Here is a 19,833-nt window from a genome sequence, read left to right as displayed (position 1 = left end):
AATGTAAACACCTCTACATCAGATTCTTGATTAATTTCAGTAGTATAACTATACTCAAGTATAGTTTTAGAATTCAGTAATAAGCAATTTGTGATTTCAGTCATCTACACCTGCACAAGAAAGATGAGCTGACTAAATATTGAGAAATTAAAATATTATTGTTATATATGTTTTAAATCGAGTCTTCACCAGATTTTTGCTTCCACAATTCATATAGATTTTTATAACATGATTCCTTCCACCTTTCCTTTCCTGTCTACCTTGATGTGATTTTATTACTGTTACTGCAAGATTATTTTTCACTCTCCTGACATGACTCACTTTTGATTCTTCATACAGAAATGATTCTGTCTTAATTTGTAAAAACGTATGGTATTTGTTGAGTATGTTTTAAGCAACCAGTTTGTTGTACTGTCTTTGACCCTTTTATTGACTCATTTTCTTCATTGTGTGTTTTGTGTTTAATCTTTAGTCATATTTCTCAAGAACACTTCTCAGAACCTTGTAAAGTAGAGACCACAATTAATTTATTAAAGAATATAGCAAGCAAAACATGCAAAATGAAACATTTTATTAAAATGTTAATATGAAAAATATAACATTAAATCAGATATTTAACAAATAAAATATAAAAATACACCATCTACCGTCCTACTATTGTATGATTTTGTACAGCCGCTCCACAGAATTCACTCGCTGTGTGGGAATTGAGCACAATAATAAACAGCAGAATCTTCAGTCCTCAGACTGTTCATCTGCAGATACAGCTGCTGTCTGCTGTTGTCTCTGGAGATGGTAAACCGGCCTTGGACTGACTGAGAGTATTTTTTGGTATTACCACTACCACTGTTAATATATGCAATCCACTCCAGTCCCTCTCCAGGAGCCTGTCTGATCCAGGCCATCTCAGAGCTGCTAAATGTGAATCCAGAGCCTGTACAGGTCAGTGTGTGGGATTCTCCAGGCCTCTTAATGACTGGTTCAGATTCTGTCAGAGTCTGACCATCAACACCTGTCAAGATGAAATTTTAAAAAATAAACAAAAAAAAAGATTAATTGATTTAATTCAATAAAGTTTCAAAGAAAACTTCAACTGAAGATCAGTCAAACTCTTCACCTGCCCAGCAGAGAGTTAAAAGCAGCAGTCCTGTCCTATAGTCCATCATGTTAAACTGTGTGTCCACTGTTCTCTGTCATCCTCTCTGCAGTCAGATAAGTAGAGGTGGAAGACATCTGAGTTTTGCATTGACTCCTCCTCCCAAAGAGGAGAGAGGTGGAGTGCACTGTGATTTTGCTTTATGTTTCTACATTATAAAATGACCTGGTTTTTATAGGTGATACAAGTCAAGTCACTTTTATGATAATGAAAACACAGTGGTGCATTGCAGTAGTTCAGGCTCCATGATCCCTGTATATCTTCAGATCATATTCATATTCAGGTTTACAGCGAGGACATTTTCACCTGAATCTGATCGTTTAACTATTTGTCATAAGTGATGGGTTTCTGACTTCTCTCTGACTGAACTTACTCTGTTACCTTGCTCAAGACAAGCGATGTGAAAAGAGGTTTCATATTTTATTTAAAAAATGCTGAAGTTATTTATTGATTATACTTTGTAATAAATCTACATCTATCAAAGATTGTCAGATCATTTACTTTAATTACTATCATTATATTTGCTTTATGGCTTGTTGTTGTTGTTCCTTATAGACTCAGACTCTAATGCAAACAGCTCATTCTCATGTTATATTTATGTATCAAGATGTTTTTCACAAGGAATTTTGTAGTTCTTTTCTGTACAATTACAGGATGAAACAAAACAATCAGTTCTGATTGATTGTAAAAGCAAATAGTCTCTGTCCAGTCTACAGTGTTTACACCAGTGTTTTAAGCCCCTTTCCCTCACTCTGCAACACAGATGGAAGAGAAACACACCACATCTCACACATCTCTGGAAAATAATGTTTTAGACACATTAATGTCTTAAATTCTGATTACAATTATGTTTTGTCATGAGGATACTGTTCATGTTATTCATCATAACGTCATTTATTTATTCTGCTCAGCAACATTTGATGGATTTTCCATATGCTGGATATATAATAAATAAATGTAAAATACTGTAAATTCTTAACATCTGCTCCCAAACCAAAACATCAGCTGTTGCTGTAACAATGTGCTGCATGTGTCTGTGTTTAGAGACACTGTCATACTCCTTCTCCTTATGATCTACTGCCCCCTGTAGATCCTTGTAGAATAAATACTGAAAAGTTTTTGTACATCCTTTCTGCTCACTTTAACTAGTGTGTGTATCTGGCACAGTAATACACAGCAGAGTCCTCTGGCTTCAAGTTGGACAGTCTCAGATGCACCATGCTGTTGCTGTCATCTCTACTGATTTCTGCACGTCCTCTCACACTGCTGGCATAAGTGTTTCTACTGGAATCAGAGTAGCTGCTCCCCATCCATTCCAGTGCTTTTCCTACAGATTGTTTGATCCAGGTCATAACACAGCAGTTAAATGTGAAGCCAGATCCTCTGCAGGAGAGACTGAGAGTCTCTCCAGGCCTCTTCACTACTGAACTGGAAGAAATGGACTCCATACTCTGACCTGTACAACCTGATGAGGCAAAAGGAGAGAGACAGTGAGACAGTCATCTGGGAAGTTTTCTGGTATCACTGACTGACCATCAGTCACTGCTGTCTGATAAAGGATGAAACATCAAGAAGCAGGAGAACTCACAGGACAGAGAGAGAGCAACCAGCAGAAGAGTGAGTGTGTTCATCATCCTGAGTCTGGAGATGTGACCTCTGATGCTGCACACAAACTACAAGACCAGTCAGCAGGACACAAGTACACTACACACACTGAGGATTTGCATCAGGACATCATGGGGAGGGAGGAGCTTGTGTGCAAGAAGTTTTTTACTGATTTCATTGAATCATATCATGCAAATGATGTCTGTCAATGTGGGATAAAATATCATGGAGAAAAATGTGTTTTCTGAATTTTGTGAATTTTGTTCTCACAGATTGAATAAGTTATGAATCTGGCATTAATCAGAAATCATCAAACTTCCCTGAAACTTCCCTGAATGTTATCATTAGAATTAAGACACTTTTATTTCATTTCTAATTTTTCAGAACAAATTACATTCAAAGACAGTTTTTCTCTTCAACTGTGAACTGGTGTGAAATCATTAGTGGTCTGAGGGCTCCTCCTCTGGTGGCTTCATGTTACAAGTGTTCAGGCACTGAGGGGTTTTTGTTCAGGTCTACTGATGGTTTGTGTTATTGTGTGTCTCTGGCACAGTAATACACAGCAGTGTCTTCAGGCTGCACATTCTGTCCATTTAGAGTCACTCTGTTGTTGGGAGAGTCTAAGTTCATACTGAATTTGTTCTTTAATGAATCTTTGTAGTATTTGTTTCCCCCAACACGTTCACTTCCAATCCACTCCAGTGCTTTCCCTGCAGGCTGTCTGATCCAACCTGTGAAGTAGCTGCTAACAGAATAAGAGACCTGACAGGTGATGGTGAGACGTTGACCTGGCTGCACAGTCACAGAGGCTGGCTGTGTCAACTGTTCACACTTCACACCTGTTAAAAAAGAAAATGTTTTGTTATAAATGATCAAGTTCTACAGCAAGAGAAGAAATGTTGACTATGACAAATCCAGAGAGACTCACAGGATCCAGCTGCCAACAGCAGCAGCAGAGCTACAGAAAACATGGTTTATGGTGAAGCTGACGAGCTGTGAACTCCACTGACAGTCTGATCTGAAGTTTTTATAGCTGAGTAACAAGGAAGGTCACTGAGTTTGCATAGAATCAAACACATGAAGCGTCAGTGTTGGTCTCACTGGAGCCAACAGAACAGTCTGTTCAGTGTTACTATATCTGTAGAGTTAAAGCTTACCAGGGAATCACATTTGTTTTACATGTGATATTTTTTATTTAATTATTCACTGTATTTTAAAATTTTCCAGTCAAAAGTTAATTGACTGCTTTTCTTCTTTTCCTGTGTTCTATTTATGTCTGAATGTTTTATTAAACCAAATTGTTAGTTACATTTATTACATAACAAAACACATTCAATCAATTAACATTACAATAACAACGGTTACAAACACCTAACAGACCAACCACCAAGAATGTTACTTTCTGTCAGCCATGTTTAAAGTCTGTGTAGTATCTATTTAAATTTTTAACAATTTACTTTTAAAATGTTGTGAGCTGTTTTCCTGAGATAATTGGTTTACTCCTTCCGCAGATGCATTTACTTCAAACATATGGGCACATCATTCTTTTGAGGGCAACATTTTAGCAATTTATTTGCTGATCGTGTGAATAGTTTAATAATATTTACTTTAATGACTTAGATGTTTGAAGACACAAACATGCAGAGAAACCTTTAGACTCGAGAGAAATGATATCAAATAATTCAATCAACTTTCCTCACAGGTTGCCAGACGGAGCAGATAATGTTACCTTAAAGGGCATGTATAAATATTGAAACAATGTTTATATATGATTAACTTACTGAACGTTTAATGATGCCTTGAACAGATTAGATTTGAAATTTAAAATGTTTACACTAAAATGAAGATATCTTAGTCCTGTATGACACCGTTAAAAGGCCAGTAGAAAATGTGTTGCATTTGAAATCTTGTAAATGCAAAACTTATTGAGGGAGCAAGTGTGGTTTAAGAAAGAGAGAGAGAAAGAGAGAGAGAGAGTTACTGTAAATGCCTTAAAGCAGAACTAAAGAAAATTAGATCCATAAAAAAATAAACTGCTGATCTGTCTTCTGTGTCTTTAAAGAATAAACTGCAGAATACAAATGCTATAGGACAGGTTTACAATGATTTTGCACGAGCCCAAAACGAATCCACTCTGCTCAGTTTCTTTTGTTTTTTTAATTGTTTTTTCATAATCATTCTTCATAGATGTGTCAGCCAACATTCATCTCAGCAGACAAAGAAAAAAGAGACTTGATGATGGACAGTCTGCAGACTGCCCATGGAAAGTATCTGTGATCTCACTCCAATCTCCTGCAGACCGAGCAAAGCTCATCATCAGTCTATTACCCAGTGAATACATGTTGGATATCAAAAGTATTTCACAGTGAAAGTGTTGTTTATTGTTTAGTGATTATGTTCTATGAGGATTATTTTTGAATGAAGCATTAAAGCTTTGTCACTGATAAGGTTAAATGATTTGTAAATGGAAGCTGCTTAAATCTTTGTTTAGAAATATTCTGCTGGCAAAAGAAATTACAATTCAGCCCAATTAAAATATCATTGATTCCAAAAATGTGTTTGGGTGTAAACATTTTTTCATTTTCTTGAACTATCTGGAGTGAGGACATTAAGTAGACGGGTCTTATCAGTGGTGAAGGATTTTGTACAGCTGTTCATCCAACTCCAGTCACTGTGAGTCTCGAGCACAATAATAAACAGCAGAATCTTCAGTCTTCAGACTGTTCATCTGCAGATACAGCTGCTGTCTGCTGTTGTCTCTGGAGATGGTAAACCGGCCTTGGACTGACTGAGAGTAGGATTTCCTGGTGCTACCACCATTATCATGCCAGGCAATCCACTCCAGTCCTTTTCCAGGAGCCTGTCTGACCCAGTGCATCCAGTAGTTGCTGAATGTGAACCCAGAGCCTGTACAGGTCAGTGTGTGGGATTCTCCAGGTCTTTTAACCACTGGTTCAGATTCTGTCAGAGTCTGACCATCAACACCTGTCAAGTCAAAAAAGCAATCAGTCATTTGATTTAACTTTACAAACTTTTTAAGACACATTCAACTCAATATCAGTCAAACTCTTCACCTGCCCAGCAGAGAGTTAAAAGCAGCAGCCCTGTCCTATAGTCCATCATATTAAACTGTGTGTCCACTGTTCTCTGTCATCCTCTCTGCAGTCAGATAAGAAGAAGTGGAGGACATCTGAGTTTTGCATTGACTCCTCCTCACAGGGAGGATTTGAAATTCATCTTTAAAACAAATGAGGGATATGGAATATATGGAGATCCTTTTTAAAATGAATCAATGGAATACAATGTGTTTCTCAGCTTTATACCAGATTAAAATTGTTGTTGTTGTTTTTGTTGTTATTTATACACTCGTTGAAATTAATGTAAAGAGCTCATCTATAAAGATATTATGTATCAGTATGTATTTTTAGTTCTTTTCTGATCAGTTGCATAATGAAACGAACAATTGAATAATCGTGTCTGATCATTGTAAAAGCAAATACTTTTAGTCCAGTCTATATTGTTTACATCAGTGTTTTCAGTGTTTCCCTCCTCACTGTAACAGTGAGCTGGTGTGAAATCATTAGTGGTCTGAGGGCTCCTCCTCTGGTGGCTTCATGTTACAAGTGTTCAGGCACTGAGGGGTTTTTGTTCAGGTCTACTGATGGTTTGTGTTATTGTGTGTCTCTGGCACAGTAATACACAGCAGTGTCTTCAGGCTGCACATTCTGTCCGTTTAGAGTCACTCTGTTGCTGGAAGAGTCTAAGTCCATACTGAACTTATTCTTTAGTGAATCTTTGTAGTATTTGGTTTGCCCAACACGTTCACTTCCAATCCACTCCAGTGCTTTCCCTGCAGGCTGTCTGATCCAAGCTGTGTAGTAGCTGCTAATAGAATAAGAGACCTGACAAGTGATGGTGAGACGTTGACCTGGCTGCACAGTCACAGAGGCTGGCTGTGTCAACTGTTGACACTTCACACCTGTTAAAAAAGAAAATGTTCAAAGTTCATGATCAAGTTATACTATGAAAGAAGAAATGTTGACCATGACAAATCCAGAGAGACTCACAGGATCCAGCTGCCAACAGCAGCAGCAGAGCTACAGAAAACATGGTTTATGGTGAAGCTGACGAGCTGTGAACTCCACTGACAGTTTTTATAGCTGAGTAACAAGGAAGGTCACTGAGTTTGCATAGAATCAAACACATGAAGCGTCAGTGTTGGTCTAACTGGAACCAATCGAAGAGTCTGTTCAGTGATTTTTTATTTGCCAAGTGAATTTGCATTCCTGGCTATTACCTTTGCTTTACAAATTACAATTTCATTTCATTTATCACTAAATTATAACACATTATCCCTACATCTAATGTACTGAAGCAAATGTTAACTTTATAACTTTTAGTTAGACACTGTTAATGCCTAAATATGGTGTATCTACAACACTTCCTACTGAAAACATTACATAAATTGTTATAGTCCAACTGATATTATTTAAATCATCATCTCAATAATGATGTTGACGTGAAAAAAAAGGAGCAACCACCAAAGATCTACACCTGCGGGACAAGAAAGATGAACTAAGTAATGACAAATGAAACCATTATTATACGTTTCATATTACGTGTTTTAAATTTTGCATCCACACATTAATAATCGTTAATTGTTGTTTCAACAAAGTAAGTGTCCTTACAAACACTTCATTACATATACATTGGAAATTAAAAACATTCAAACATGATAAAAATATACATTCTCATATATTTTAGGTAGCATTTATTTATTTATTCATTATACTTACATATTTGCAAACAGAAATAATGACTGCAGCCATAATCACATCAGCACTATAAAAAGTCATGTTTGCAGCAGGTTTTTAAGTTCACATGAAGACAGGTTTTCAGTTTTTGCAGATGTCTGAAGACTCAAAATAAACAGAGAAAATGTTTTCGTCCAGAGGGAAACAGCCGAGGAAGTGAAGTGAAACCGGTTTGACAATATGTGAAATGGCTGGTGTTCACAGATGTCTGAAAAAAAAATACATAATTGCTTTGTTGGTTTTGTGGTGAATATATATATATCTTATATTACAAATAAAAGAATGACAAAAAATTACAACAATTGAAATTACAGTTTTCTTCCTGTCCACGACCAGCCTGTTCATATTCCCTCTCACGTTTCTCTGCAGTTTCAACATAACGACACAATCCCAACATTAATACTTAGATTACCTTTCTTCAAAAACGAAAAACATCTATGTGAGGAAATTGTCTTCATTCTCTATATATGTAAGTATCAAGTGAATTCACTTTGTCTGGAAACATTTAACCAAAATAAGCTGCCATCACTTGTCCTCCACTTTATAGATCACTGCTGTCTTCTCTCACAAATGGTGATGACACGGATGGATGGGGCTGCAGTCATGCTGATGGTAAACATCCTTATGGTCAAAAAGAAAAACATTTTCACTGTGATAAAATTCAGTGTAGAAGACCAACAGGAGCATTAAGGTTTAGTTCAGTCATTTATGAACAAATGAATTCAATTGTTTTCTTTTTCTTTTTATTTATTTATTTTATCAATGTGTTTAAAGTTTAATTATATTTCTCAGCAATTTGTATAATTCATGTACAAAATAGTCATTTATTATTATAAAATATGTTAAAGGTCTTGTATGTAATGTGTGTATACATTTTTACAAATATAAAACAACTAATATGAAACAAAATATACAAATATATAATACATAATATATATATATTATGCTTAGGCTCTACCACCCCAGTAAAGACCAGGACTGCTGGATTTTGTACAGCTGCTTGACTAACTTGAGTCACTGTGGTTGTCTAGCACAATAATAAACAGCAGAATCTTCAGTCTTCAGACTGTTCATCTGCAGATACAGCTGCTGTCTGCTGTCGTCTCTGGAGATGGTAAACCGGCCTTGGACTGACTGAGAGTAGAATTTGCTGCTACCACCACCGCTGCTTATATATGCAATCCACTCTAGGCCTTTTCCAGGAGCCTGTCTGATCCAGTTCATCCCGTAGCTGCTGAATGTGAATCCAGAGGCTGTACAGGTCAGTCTGTGGGATTCTCCAGGCCTTTTAACTGCTGGTTCAGATTCTGTCAGAGTCTGACCATCAACACCTGTCAAGATAAAATGAGAAAATAGTCACTTGTTGTAAGTTGGCAGCATTTTGAAGACAGATTCAACTCAGGATCAGAAGAAATCTTCACCTGCCCAGCAGAGAGTTAAAAGCAGCAGTCCTGTCCTATAGTCCATCATGTTAAACTGTGTGTGCACTGTTCTCTGTCATCCTCTCTGCAGTCAGATAAGTAGAGGTGGAAGAAATCTGAGTTTTGCATTGACTCCTCCTCACAGGGAGGAGAGAACTACATTCAGCTCCTTATTCAGTTTTTTTTTTCCATCTAATTGTGGGAGTTTTTTGTGGCTCAACTTCAGCTGCTTCCAATCTGCAAGGAGAAGGATAAAAATCTGAAGAGTTGAAACATTTGTAGTATGAAAAAACAATTTCATCAATGAATTTCTGCTTTTGGCCTTCATCAGGGTCATGATAAACTCCTCTTCGTTCTTCTGAGTCAGGACATTTACAGCTTATCTGACAGTCTGAGGACTTAACTGTTCTTTAAAAACATGAGAACTGCTCAGAAATGAATTTCAGAGTCAGCCACACTCTCACTGTGCTGTCATTAATAAGCAAATGAATTCCCTTTGAAAGTGTGTTTTTATTTTTAAATGTCAAATAGTTTTGTGAATATAACATGTGGCAGACAGATATGGATGATGTTTGACTGCTGCTTTGACAGATGAGAAAGCCCTAACTATGTAGAACTAGAATGCCTTTAGAACACTGGGGGAAGATTATTTAGGGGACAACGGAAACTGGCGCTCTCTCTCTCTCCCTCTCCCTCTCCTACCTGTCCTTGGCCGGTGAAGTAAGGCGTGGTGAATGCAACAGCACGAGGATCGCCAAACATTTTGTTTTGCGGTAGGCAAATATTATTGTGATCAATCACCATCCATCTTTTTTGGACAAAAAAAAAAAGACTCAAATAATCAATGTGGTTTTTATTTCTATCATAGTTCCCAGTCATCTGATCAATCTGCCTGTTAGACATTGGGTGGACACCTGAAGTGGAGGGTATGATTGTAAGTCATGGTCACACAGTTGGATAAATATCAGAATATTTGTTTGTCAAACAAGGTGTTCAGTGTATTTTCTTCTATTTTTCCTTTAGTAGGTCTATTGGTCGTCGTGATATTAAGCACGCTGCGTCCCTGGACACTGAGAGTTAAAGGTACAGCATATTGAATTGAAAATTTATTAAAAACATTGTTCCTAAAATGTGTCCAGTCACAGTAATAATATATTTATTTTTAATAGCACTGTCCGAGAGTGTAACATTGACTGTCACTGTTTTTGTTTTTCTCATGTGAATGATTGGCTTCAGGCTTATGGGCCTTTTGCTGTGATCTCATTATCTTTTTGTTGATTTATCTGTTTTCTTTTCTTTGATTTCTATTTAAACTGGACATTGTGCAATATATATGATGACAGGCACCTTGCAATCCCTGAGCAGTAGCTTAATTAACTGTGATTGATTGAGGCTTCACATACATTCAGACACCCCCTATTTGTTTGTTCATAGTTTGAAGTGTTACTCTACCTATTGTCATTAGTGTGTGTGTGTGTGTGTGTGTGTGTGTGTGTGTGTGTGTGTGTGTGTGTGTGTGTGTGTGTTCAGATGTTGAATTTTGTTTTTAGCATTGTAGTTTTCTTAAATCTTAGCTCTAAAAATAATAAAATCAAAATTATGTATTTCAATTTTGATATTATTTATTATTGAGTAACAGATAGAAAGGAAAGATTTTTCAGACAACTCTGTTTTGGATAAAATCTTAAATCCATTATTTCAAAGTAGGATCATGACACAAAAATCTTTACCAAACAAAAATTAACTTTAACCTGCAGAAATTACTGAGAGCGACTAATGGTGGGGAAATGCAAAGTGAGATACAAAGACAGTTTCTCTCAGTGAAGTGGTGTGAAATCATTAGTGGTCTGAGGGCTCCTCCTCTGGTGGCTTCATGTTACAAGTGTTCAGGCACTGAGGGGTTTTTGTTCAGGTCTACTGATGGTTTGTGTTATTGTGTGTCTCTGGCACAGTAATACACAGCAGTGTCTTCAGGCTGCACATTCTGTCCATTTAGAGTCACTGTTTTGCTGGAAGAGTCTAAGTCGATACTGAACTTGTTCTTTAGTGAATCTTTATAGTGAGAGCCTCCAGTATATCTCATTCCAATCCACTCCAGTCCTTTCCCTGCAGGCTGTCTGATCCAAGCTGTGTAGTAGCTGCCAAGAGAATAAGAGACCTGACAGGTGATGCCGAGACGTTGACCTGGCTGCACAGTCACAGAGGTTGGCTGTGTCAACTGTTCACACTTCACACCTGTTAAAAAGAAAATGTTTTGTTATAAATGATCAAGTTATCCAGCAAGAGAAGAAATGTTGACTATGACAAATCCAGAGACACTCACAGGATCCAGCTGCCAACAGCAGCAGCAGAGCTACAGAAAACATGGTTTATGGTGAAGCTGACGAGCTGTGAACTCCACTGACAGTCTGATCTGAAGTTTTTATAGCTGAGTAACAAGGAAGGTCACTGAGTTTGCATAGAATCAAACACATGAAGTGTCAGTGTTGGTTTAACTGCCAGTAGAAGAGTCTGTTCAGTGTTTTTATATCTGCAGAGTGAAAACATGTCTGGACATCAACCCTGTATCATATGATATGTAATGAAACAGCTGTTAACTTGGGTTTTGTCATTAACTATTAATTCCTAAATTTATTGACAATTCCATATAAAAACTTTATGAATTATGTAAATTCTTACATAATTGCAAACAACAATGATCACTACTTTTATTCTTAATGTGAAAATTAAGATGTTTTATCAGGGATGCTAGTCTAAAATCTATTTGTTCAAATCTATATCGTAATAATGATGATGTGCACCCAAGGGAAAAAAAGGAGCAACCGCTGAGAGTATTCACTTTCAAAAGCCATCTTTAGTTTTTTTTTTTTAGTTTTTTTTAGTTTTTATTGTACTTTGTTTATGAGCATGTGAAAAAAATAAAAGGTAGGAAAAAAAAACATAACGGCTGTTTTACAACTGAAAAATGACAGGCAAGATGAGTAAACACACTATAGGCCCATAACTTTCAGTGATTGTTGTTTGTGTATTAAATTTTTTATGATCAATATATATTTTATCTATCAAATAAAATCTGAGTACAAAAAATGTATAATAATTAGGCTAAAGTCACAGGTTTCTAGCTGCGCATGAACCAGTATAGTTACCTTTTGTGTAATTCAGATATAGAAAACTTCACTGCCTAATTTATTGTATAAAACTGTTCATATTCTTGCTAGACTTTTCTTTGTAGCTTAAACATGACAAAAGAATCATGTTAATACTTAAATTACCTTCACTATTTATACTTTCTTCGAAGATGAAAAATATCTATTTAAAGTATTTATCTTCATGTAAGTATCAAGTGAATTCACTTTGTCTGGAAACATTTAACTTAGATAAGCTGCCATCACTTTTCCTCCATTTTATAGATCACTGCTGTCTTCTCTCACAAATGGTGATGACACCAGGCACTGACAGATGGAACTGCAGTCATTATAGTCAAACTTTGTTTTTAAAATGTCTTGATTTATGTTCACACTTGACTTTTGTTTGGGTAGAAACATTTTAACTGTGATAATATCCAGTGTAGAAGACCAGCAGGAGCATGAAGGTTTAGTTCAGTCCAGGTTCAGTTCAAATCAATGAGAACACCAGATCTGAGTGTCTCCTTTTAGTAACTCACTCATATTATGACTCAGGTTTGTTTCCACATGATTTCAAGACATAATTTGCCATTGTGTAGACATGTATAATATTTCCTGTAGTTTATATTCAGCAGTGGGAGTTTTGTGATGTTTTTGACTCTGAATATGTCATCTTTAGTGTGTTTTCTTTATTTTATTTTAATGTTTGATTATTATATTTCTCAGGAGTTTGAAAAATGCAGGGGAAAAAGGCAATTATTATAGAAATATGTAGAGTATATGTATCCTGAACATATATTCAGTCTGGGTCCCACTGTCTATGTAAATAATATAACTTAACTACTATTAAGAGAAAATAATGATAACATAAAAAATAAATGTAATTTGAAACACTGCTTGGCTCCACCAGCCTGAAACATCAATACTGTAGGATTTTGTACAGCTACTCAACCAACTCCAGTCACTGTGAGTCTTGAGCACGGGTCTTTGATCCGTGTATGAGCAAATTCTCTTTTATTGCGATTTTTATGTGTTTAATGTTTCATCATTTTTTTCAGGAACAATTTTCAGAAATTTATATAGTACAGAGACAATTGCTAATTTATTAAACCTACCAGGACTGTAGGATTTTGTACAGCTGCTCGACTAACTTGAGTCACTGTGGTTCTCGAGCACAATAATAAACAGCAGAATCTTCAGTCTTCAGACTGTTCATCTGCAGATACAGCTGCTCTCTGCTGTTGTCTCTGGAGATGGTAAACCGGCCTTGGACTGACTGAGAGTAATATTTGCTGCTACCACCATAATTATTCCAGGCAATCCACTCCAGTCCTTTTCCAGGAGCCTGTCTGATCCAAGCCATATGGGAGCTGCCTAATGAGAACCCAGAGCCTGTACAGGTCAGTGTGTGGGATTCTCCAGGTCTCTTAACCACTGGTTCAGATTCTGTCAGAGTCTGACCATCAACACCTGTCAAGAAAATAAGATATCAAATGAAATAGGCTGGTGAGACTAATAAAAACTATGTGAAATTATATGTGAATGTTTTCACCTGCCCAGCAGAGAGTTAAAAGCAGCAGTCCTGTCCTATAGTCCATCATGTTAAACTGTGTGTCCACTGTTCTCTGTCATCCTCTCTGCAGTCAGATAAGTAGAGGTGGAAGACATCTGAGTTTTGCATTGACTCCTCCTCACAGGGAGGAGAGAACTAGATTGGACTTGAATCTCTCTGTTCATCGTCCGTGTGCTCCCCCTCTATAATATCATCCGTCATCATGGTCTCTACTTCCATGACGACGCTGTTCATGTCCAGCTCACTGCTGAATCCACTGTCACTATTACCTTACACTATTTTCCACATGCCTAAACTTCTGATACTACCTTCATGTCCCCATCATCCAGGACCAAGCTGCTCCTATCTCATTATTGTAATGTTTTATTGTATATAATGCACCAATATATACATTTTTATATCAGTTTTTTTTTTTGCATCCTGCCTGCTCTATGGTCTATACAATCTTTCTTTTTTGAATAAAAAGCATCCCCACTAATTTATTTGATTCTATATAACTGTATAGGTTACAAATGAATTTCATAAACAGTCAAATGAGAACATTATACATATTTCATGTGTTTGATCAGGCACACCTTTGCTGATTAGGCCACAATTTGTAAGAAGGACAAAGGAAGAAAATCTGAAACAAATTATTTCATATATTTTAACCATCTCAGTTAAAGTACTTTACTCGTTGCTTTGTGTGTGCAGAGATAAAACGCTAATCCCTACCTGGAAAAAGGTCTGCATGATGAGTGTGTGAGAACATAAGCGAAGATGAAAAATTAATTACTAAGATAATAATTATGGAAGCCAGGTGGCACGATGGAGCGGTGGTTAGCACTGGAAAGTTCTGGGTTCAAGCCTGCTGGCTGGCTGGGTGGAGTTTGTATGTTCTCCCTGTGCCTCTGTGGGTTTCCTCTGCCTGTGGTGGTAGGTAAATTTCTCGTAGGTGTGATTGGTTGTTTCTATCTATATGTCAATCCTGTGATGGCTGGCGACCTGCCCAGGATGTACCCTGCCCTCACCCAATGTCAGCTGGGATTGGCTCCAGTATAATTAAACATCCAGTATAACTGAACATATAGTACAGATTATTAATATGAGTCCCATATTTCACTGTAACAATTATGAACAGAGAAAATATGAATACTGACCCACATTGAAGTCTGATTACTTTAAAATGACAGAAATCAGCTTCCACTGAATTGAATTGCTTAATGTTAATTCATTTAATGAAATACCCTTAAATGTGCCTGCAAAAGGTGTTGACTCTTTCTTTACCTTTTCCTTATGTTTTTAATCATTCTACCCTTTAAAGATAACTTTGACATTGATCTAATACTTGTCAGATGGAAAATAAATAACATGCCCTATAAAATCAGTAAAGCAGGAAAGTGACAAGAGACAAAGGAATGTTATCAATGGTTGGTAAATAGAGGATGTAGTTTTTGTATGACTCTGCTATTACCATCTCTCACTGTGGCTCTCTGGCACAGTAATACACTGCTGTGTCCTCGGTCTTCAGACTGTTCATCTGTAGATAGACTTTACTGCTGGAGTCATCTCTGGAGATGGTGAATCTGCCCTGGACTGACTGGGAGTAACGGATAGGAGAACTAGAAGTGCCTATATAAGCAATCCACTTCAGTCCTTTGCCAGGAACCTGTCTGATCCAGTTTAAATACAAGTTACTGAATGTGAATCCAGAGCCTGTACAGGTCAGTCTGTGGGATTCTCCAGGCCCTTTAACCGCTGGTTCAGATTCTGTCAGAGTCTGACCATCAACATCTGTCAAGACAAAAAAGAAATCAGTAATTTCCTATAAAGTGACATCCTTTTGAAGACAAATTAAAATCATGATCGGTGAAACTCTTCACCTGCCCAGCAGAGAGTTAACAGTAGCAGTCCTGTCCTATAGTCCATCATGTTAAACTGTGTGCCCACTGTTCTCTGTCATCCTCTCTGCAGTCAGATAAGTAGAGGTGGAAGACATCTGACTTTTGCATTGACTCCTCCTCACAGGGAGGAGAGAATTAGATTGGACTTGGCTGTGTTGTCAAATATAGAGAATATGAATCTACTATGAGAGAAAAGTCTTCAGCAGCTGAATTTTGTGATCAGAATTTTAGTTGTTCAAAAAGATAGATTTTCGGTCTAATGATATTGTTTATTCACAAAGAAAATTCCACGCTACAAACATTGCAGAACTGAAAGAAAAACATAAAGTCAGTTATTTGTTGCTGTGTGATTCACCTCTTAGGACTTTTTTCCTTTTGAACCATTTTTTCTTACACACACACTTACATACACTTGTAGTTAATGTAGGTCTACACTCAAACACAGTTGTAGAAGTTATAGATGTTACTATTTTTTAATTAATATTAACTGAATGAAGCCTGTTCAGAAGAATTTCAGCAAGTGATAATGTTAAATAATATGCTCATTAAAGTTAGGAGGTACTGGAGCACCTCCTAGTGGCCAGAGCATAATTTTTTTTTAGTTTTGACATGACCGGTTCTACTGTCCCTCAGAATGACTTCTTACTCTTGACCCTAACCATTATCACTCCTCATGCCTAAACCCAACCAATCCAACCAGCGAAGGCAACGATCATTGGCCAATCAGAGGCCGTGTAGGGCGGGTCATCTCAGCTCTATGGTAGGAGTCATAAGTTTACATCCGATTGCCGTAGCATTGATAGCTAATCGAAGGATAAAGTCACAATTGAGGAAAGATATGTTGCAGATTGTTTTTTTGGCAAACCACCAGTTAAAGAGAGCACAGATGACGTCCAGCCTTCCCGGGAGAGCAGCTCCACCAGCACCCCACCGTTTTCACTTGGTTGTAATTTTTAGGGAGAGGGAGCCGCCAATAACGCCACCATTGAGGAGTCTGCTGTTAACAGGTGGCAAACTAGGACTGACTTGGCGGCTTTTGAGGAGCCTCTCCAGCCACCCAACTTCGATATTCCGGCCAGACGTTTTGGGAAAGAAACTTTCAGCCGTGCATTTACACCAACTTGGTTAGCTAAATGAAAGTGGCTTCATTACGTGGTGGAGTGTGGTCAGGTTGTGTGTTTTGCTTGTGTGAAAAGGCAGCAGAGGGAGACCGGTGTATTTTCGTGCCCCTTCACCTTCCCGAGGAGCAGGACCCAGGCCTTTGGTCAGTCCAGCTCATAATGCTTGGCGATGTCACCAGAGAGTCTCGTGTCACAGTTCAAGATGAAGCAACATGTCTGCATCGCATGAAAACATGGCTACTATACGATTACACTAACTAACCTCTCCTTGATGCATGTCCACACTGACATTTTGAATTCATTGGACAACCATGGCCTCATGAGAGGAACTTTATTTCCATAACACCTTAGCGCATGGCCAAATTTGGATTATTGCAACTACTGGAGCACCTGGCCTGCAGTTCAAGGTAAGTTATTTGGTTTAAGCTGCCGCCGAGCAGTTCAATATTCAGTTGTCAATTACTTTTAAGTTGCTGCAGCTTTTTTGGTCTGTATTGCAGTAGTATTGTTGTAGGCCTACGTTGTATTTGTATAGGCTGTATTGTAGGGGTTGGGGTAAAATGCTTCTCCCACTACAGCACCCCCAACATAAAACATCTTCCCGCTGCCCTGTATGTGAGTATTTTCGCCTGCCCAGCAGAGAGTTAAAAGCAGCAGTCCTGTCCTATAGTCCATCATGTTAAACTGTGTGTCCACTGTCCTTAGTCATCCTCTCTGCAGTCAGATAAGTAGAGGTGGAAGACATCAGAGTTTGGCCATGTTGTCAAATATACAGAATATTATGAGAGAAATTTAGATTTCACTGTGGGAAAACATTCAGTAATGTGTCGGTGACTATAAAGTCATAGTAGTTAAATTGATGAAAACTGTTATTGTTAAACTAAATTAAAATTAAAATGTGAAGACTGTTTCCCTCTTTACTGCAACAGTGAGCTGGTGTGAAATCATTAGTGGTCTGAGGGCTCCTCCTCTGGGGGCTTCATGTTACAAGTGTTCAGGCACTGAGGGGTTTTTGTTCAGGTCTACTGATGGTTTGTGTTATTGTGTGTCTGGCACAGTAATACACAGCAGTGTCTTCAGGCTGCACATTCTGTCCATTTAGAGTCACTGTTCTTGCAGAAGTGTCTCTGCTGTAACTGAACTTGTTCTTCAGAGCATTGTTTTGACGAAGAGTACCTCCTCCCCACTGATGAACAATCCACTCCAGTTTTCCTTCACGCTGTCTGATCCAACCTGTTGCATAGCTGTCATCAGTCAGAGAATAACCAGAGACCTGACAGAGGATGGTCAAAGACTGTCCAGGCTGCACAACCACTGAGTCTGGCTGGATGAGATCAATACTGTACACATCTGTGGAAACAGAAATCAACATTATCTCCATCATTCATCTGACCGATGAATGATGGAGATAATGTTGATAATGTTGAAATCAACATTATCTCCATCATTCATCTGACTGATGAATGATGGAGATAATGTTGATTTCTGTTGATTTTGTACAGCTGCGGAATCAACTTCAGTCACTGTGGCTCTCGAGCACAATAATAAACAGCAGAATCTTCAGTCTTCAGACTGTTCATCTGCAGATACACCTGCTGTCTGCTGTTGTCTCTGGAGATGGTAAACCGGCCTTGGACTGACTGAGAGTAGTATTTGCTGACACCACCGTTGCTGATAGTAGTGACCCACTCCAGTCCTTTTCCAGGAGCCTGTCGGATCCAGGCCATGTAGTAGCTACTGAATGACAATCCAGATGTTATACAGGTCAGTCTGTGGGATTCTCCAGGCCTTTTAACCACTGGTTCAGATTCTGTCAGAGTCTGACCATCAACACCTGTAACAAAAAAATAAATAGGTAACTGGGAAGTTGATTAAATGCTTCAAAGTTTTAAAGACAACTTCAACTCAGTATCAGAGAAACTCTTCACCTGCCCAGCAGAGAGTTAACAGCAGCAGTCCTGTCCTATAGTCCATCATGTTAAACTGTGTGTCCACTGTTCTCTGTCATCCTCTCTGCAGTCAGATAAGTAGAGGTGGAAGACATCTGAGTTTTGCATTGACTCCTCCTCACAGGGAGGAGAGAACTGGTTTGCATTTGACTTTCTTTTTTATATTTATAAAATATTGTTCCACAGTGAGAGAAAAGTCTTCAGAAGTTTAATTTTGTGATTGGAATTTTAGTTGTTAAAAACAGATTATTGGTCGAATTATATTATTTATTAGGTTTATTCACTAGACAAAACATCACACAACTGAAAACCTGCAAAAAATTTCATGATACTGATTCAGTAACTAGTGCAGTTGTGATTGAGAGAATTTTTTTTTTTCTTTAAATATTGATTTTATGGAAGAGACACTTTGTGAAGATCCATGTCTTGTTGGATTATGACCTTTTTAAAACCAGGTTCTCGGCTGGATGAATTTCATCACTTGAAACTTGAACTTGTAGTAGGTACTAACAGAATAAGAGACCTGACAGGTAATGTAGCAACACTGCAACTCACAGTAGCGAAACTTACTCTTCTTCTCATGACTGGGTTGATGTCCAGACATTATTTTAACCATCAAATTTCATTCACAGAAATCTCTGTATAATAATTATTGTAGCCATACAACAAAGAGCCTAATCATTTGCAGTTAATACGTCATAGATTTCTTTATTTAGACACAGTCCACAATTCAAGTGTGAGTCGGTTCAGATCAGTGAGAACACCGGATCTTAGTGTCTCCTTTTAGTAACAGATGAGACAGAGACTTGACACTGACTGACCTCTAGTGGTTTTATGAGAGAAACTCCCAACGTGATTTTTCAGTCTCATATTCTGAATCATTTAAGATAAGGTTTTCAGATATTATTATGTCTTAATTTGTAGAGACACATTGCATTGAATTGGTTTTCGGCAACCAGATTGTTTACTGTCTTTAACCCATTTAACTGAGTTTTCAGGAACTTCTATAATAAAGAGAACATGGTTAATTTATAAGAAATATACATGTAAACCAAAATATAGGTATATTCTAGTTAGTTAGAATTATAAGTTATCATAAATAATTGCACAATATATATTATATTATATTATATTATATTATATTATATTATATTATATTATATTATATTATATTATACATAAAATA

The 19,833-nt window shown here is 37.5% G+C and overlaps 6 gene segments (V, D, J or C); all 6 read right to left on the bottom strand.

Moving 5' to 3' along the window:
- Positions 1–3,207: 3,207 nt before the first annotated feature.
- Positions 3,208–3,842, bottom strand: LOC111239983. The segment is given in 2 exon segments: positions 3,208–3,600; positions 3,690–3,842. Coding segments are annotated over 2 exon segments (351 nt in total).
- Positions 3,843–6,319: 2,477 nt separating this feature from the next.
- LOC111239979 overlaps positions 6,320–19,833 on the bottom strand; it is a 21,121-nt gene continuing 7,607 nt past the window's right edge. The window contains 2 exon segments of the V gene segment in view: positions 6,320–6,740; positions 6,829–6,900. Of these exon segments, the coding sequence occupies positions 6,433–6,740; positions 6,829–6,871 (351 nt within the window).
- LOC111239975 lies at positions 8,567–9,045 on the bottom strand. The segment is given in 2 exon segments: positions 8,567–8,906; positions 8,997–9,045. Coding segments are annotated over 2 exon segments (366 nt in total).
- Positions 10,826–11,476, bottom strand: LOC111239981. The segment is given in 2 exon segments: positions 10,826–11,231; positions 11,320–11,476. Coding segments are annotated over 2 exon segments (348 nt in total).
- On the bottom strand, positions 15,121–15,605 carry LOC111239977. The segment is given in 2 exon segments: positions 15,121–15,467; positions 15,557–15,605. Coding segments are annotated over 2 exon segments (363 nt in total).
- On the bottom strand, positions 18,209–18,675 carry LOC111239976. The segment is given in 2 exon segments: positions 18,209–18,532; positions 18,627–18,675. Coding segments are annotated over 2 exon segments (363 nt in total).

This window comes from Seriola dumerili, unplaced genomic scaffold (genome assembly GCF_002260705.1).
Source record: "Seriola dumerili isolate Sdu_G_001 unplaced genomic scaffold, Sdu_1.0 BDQW01007522.1, whole genome shotgun sequence".
In the NCBI taxonomy this organism is placed as follows: Eukaryota; Metazoa; Chordata; class Actinopteri; order Carangiformes; family Carangidae; genus Seriola; species Seriola dumerili.
Note: the sequence above shows the minus strand (reverse complement) of the source record. Positions and strands in the feature narration are given on the sequence as shown.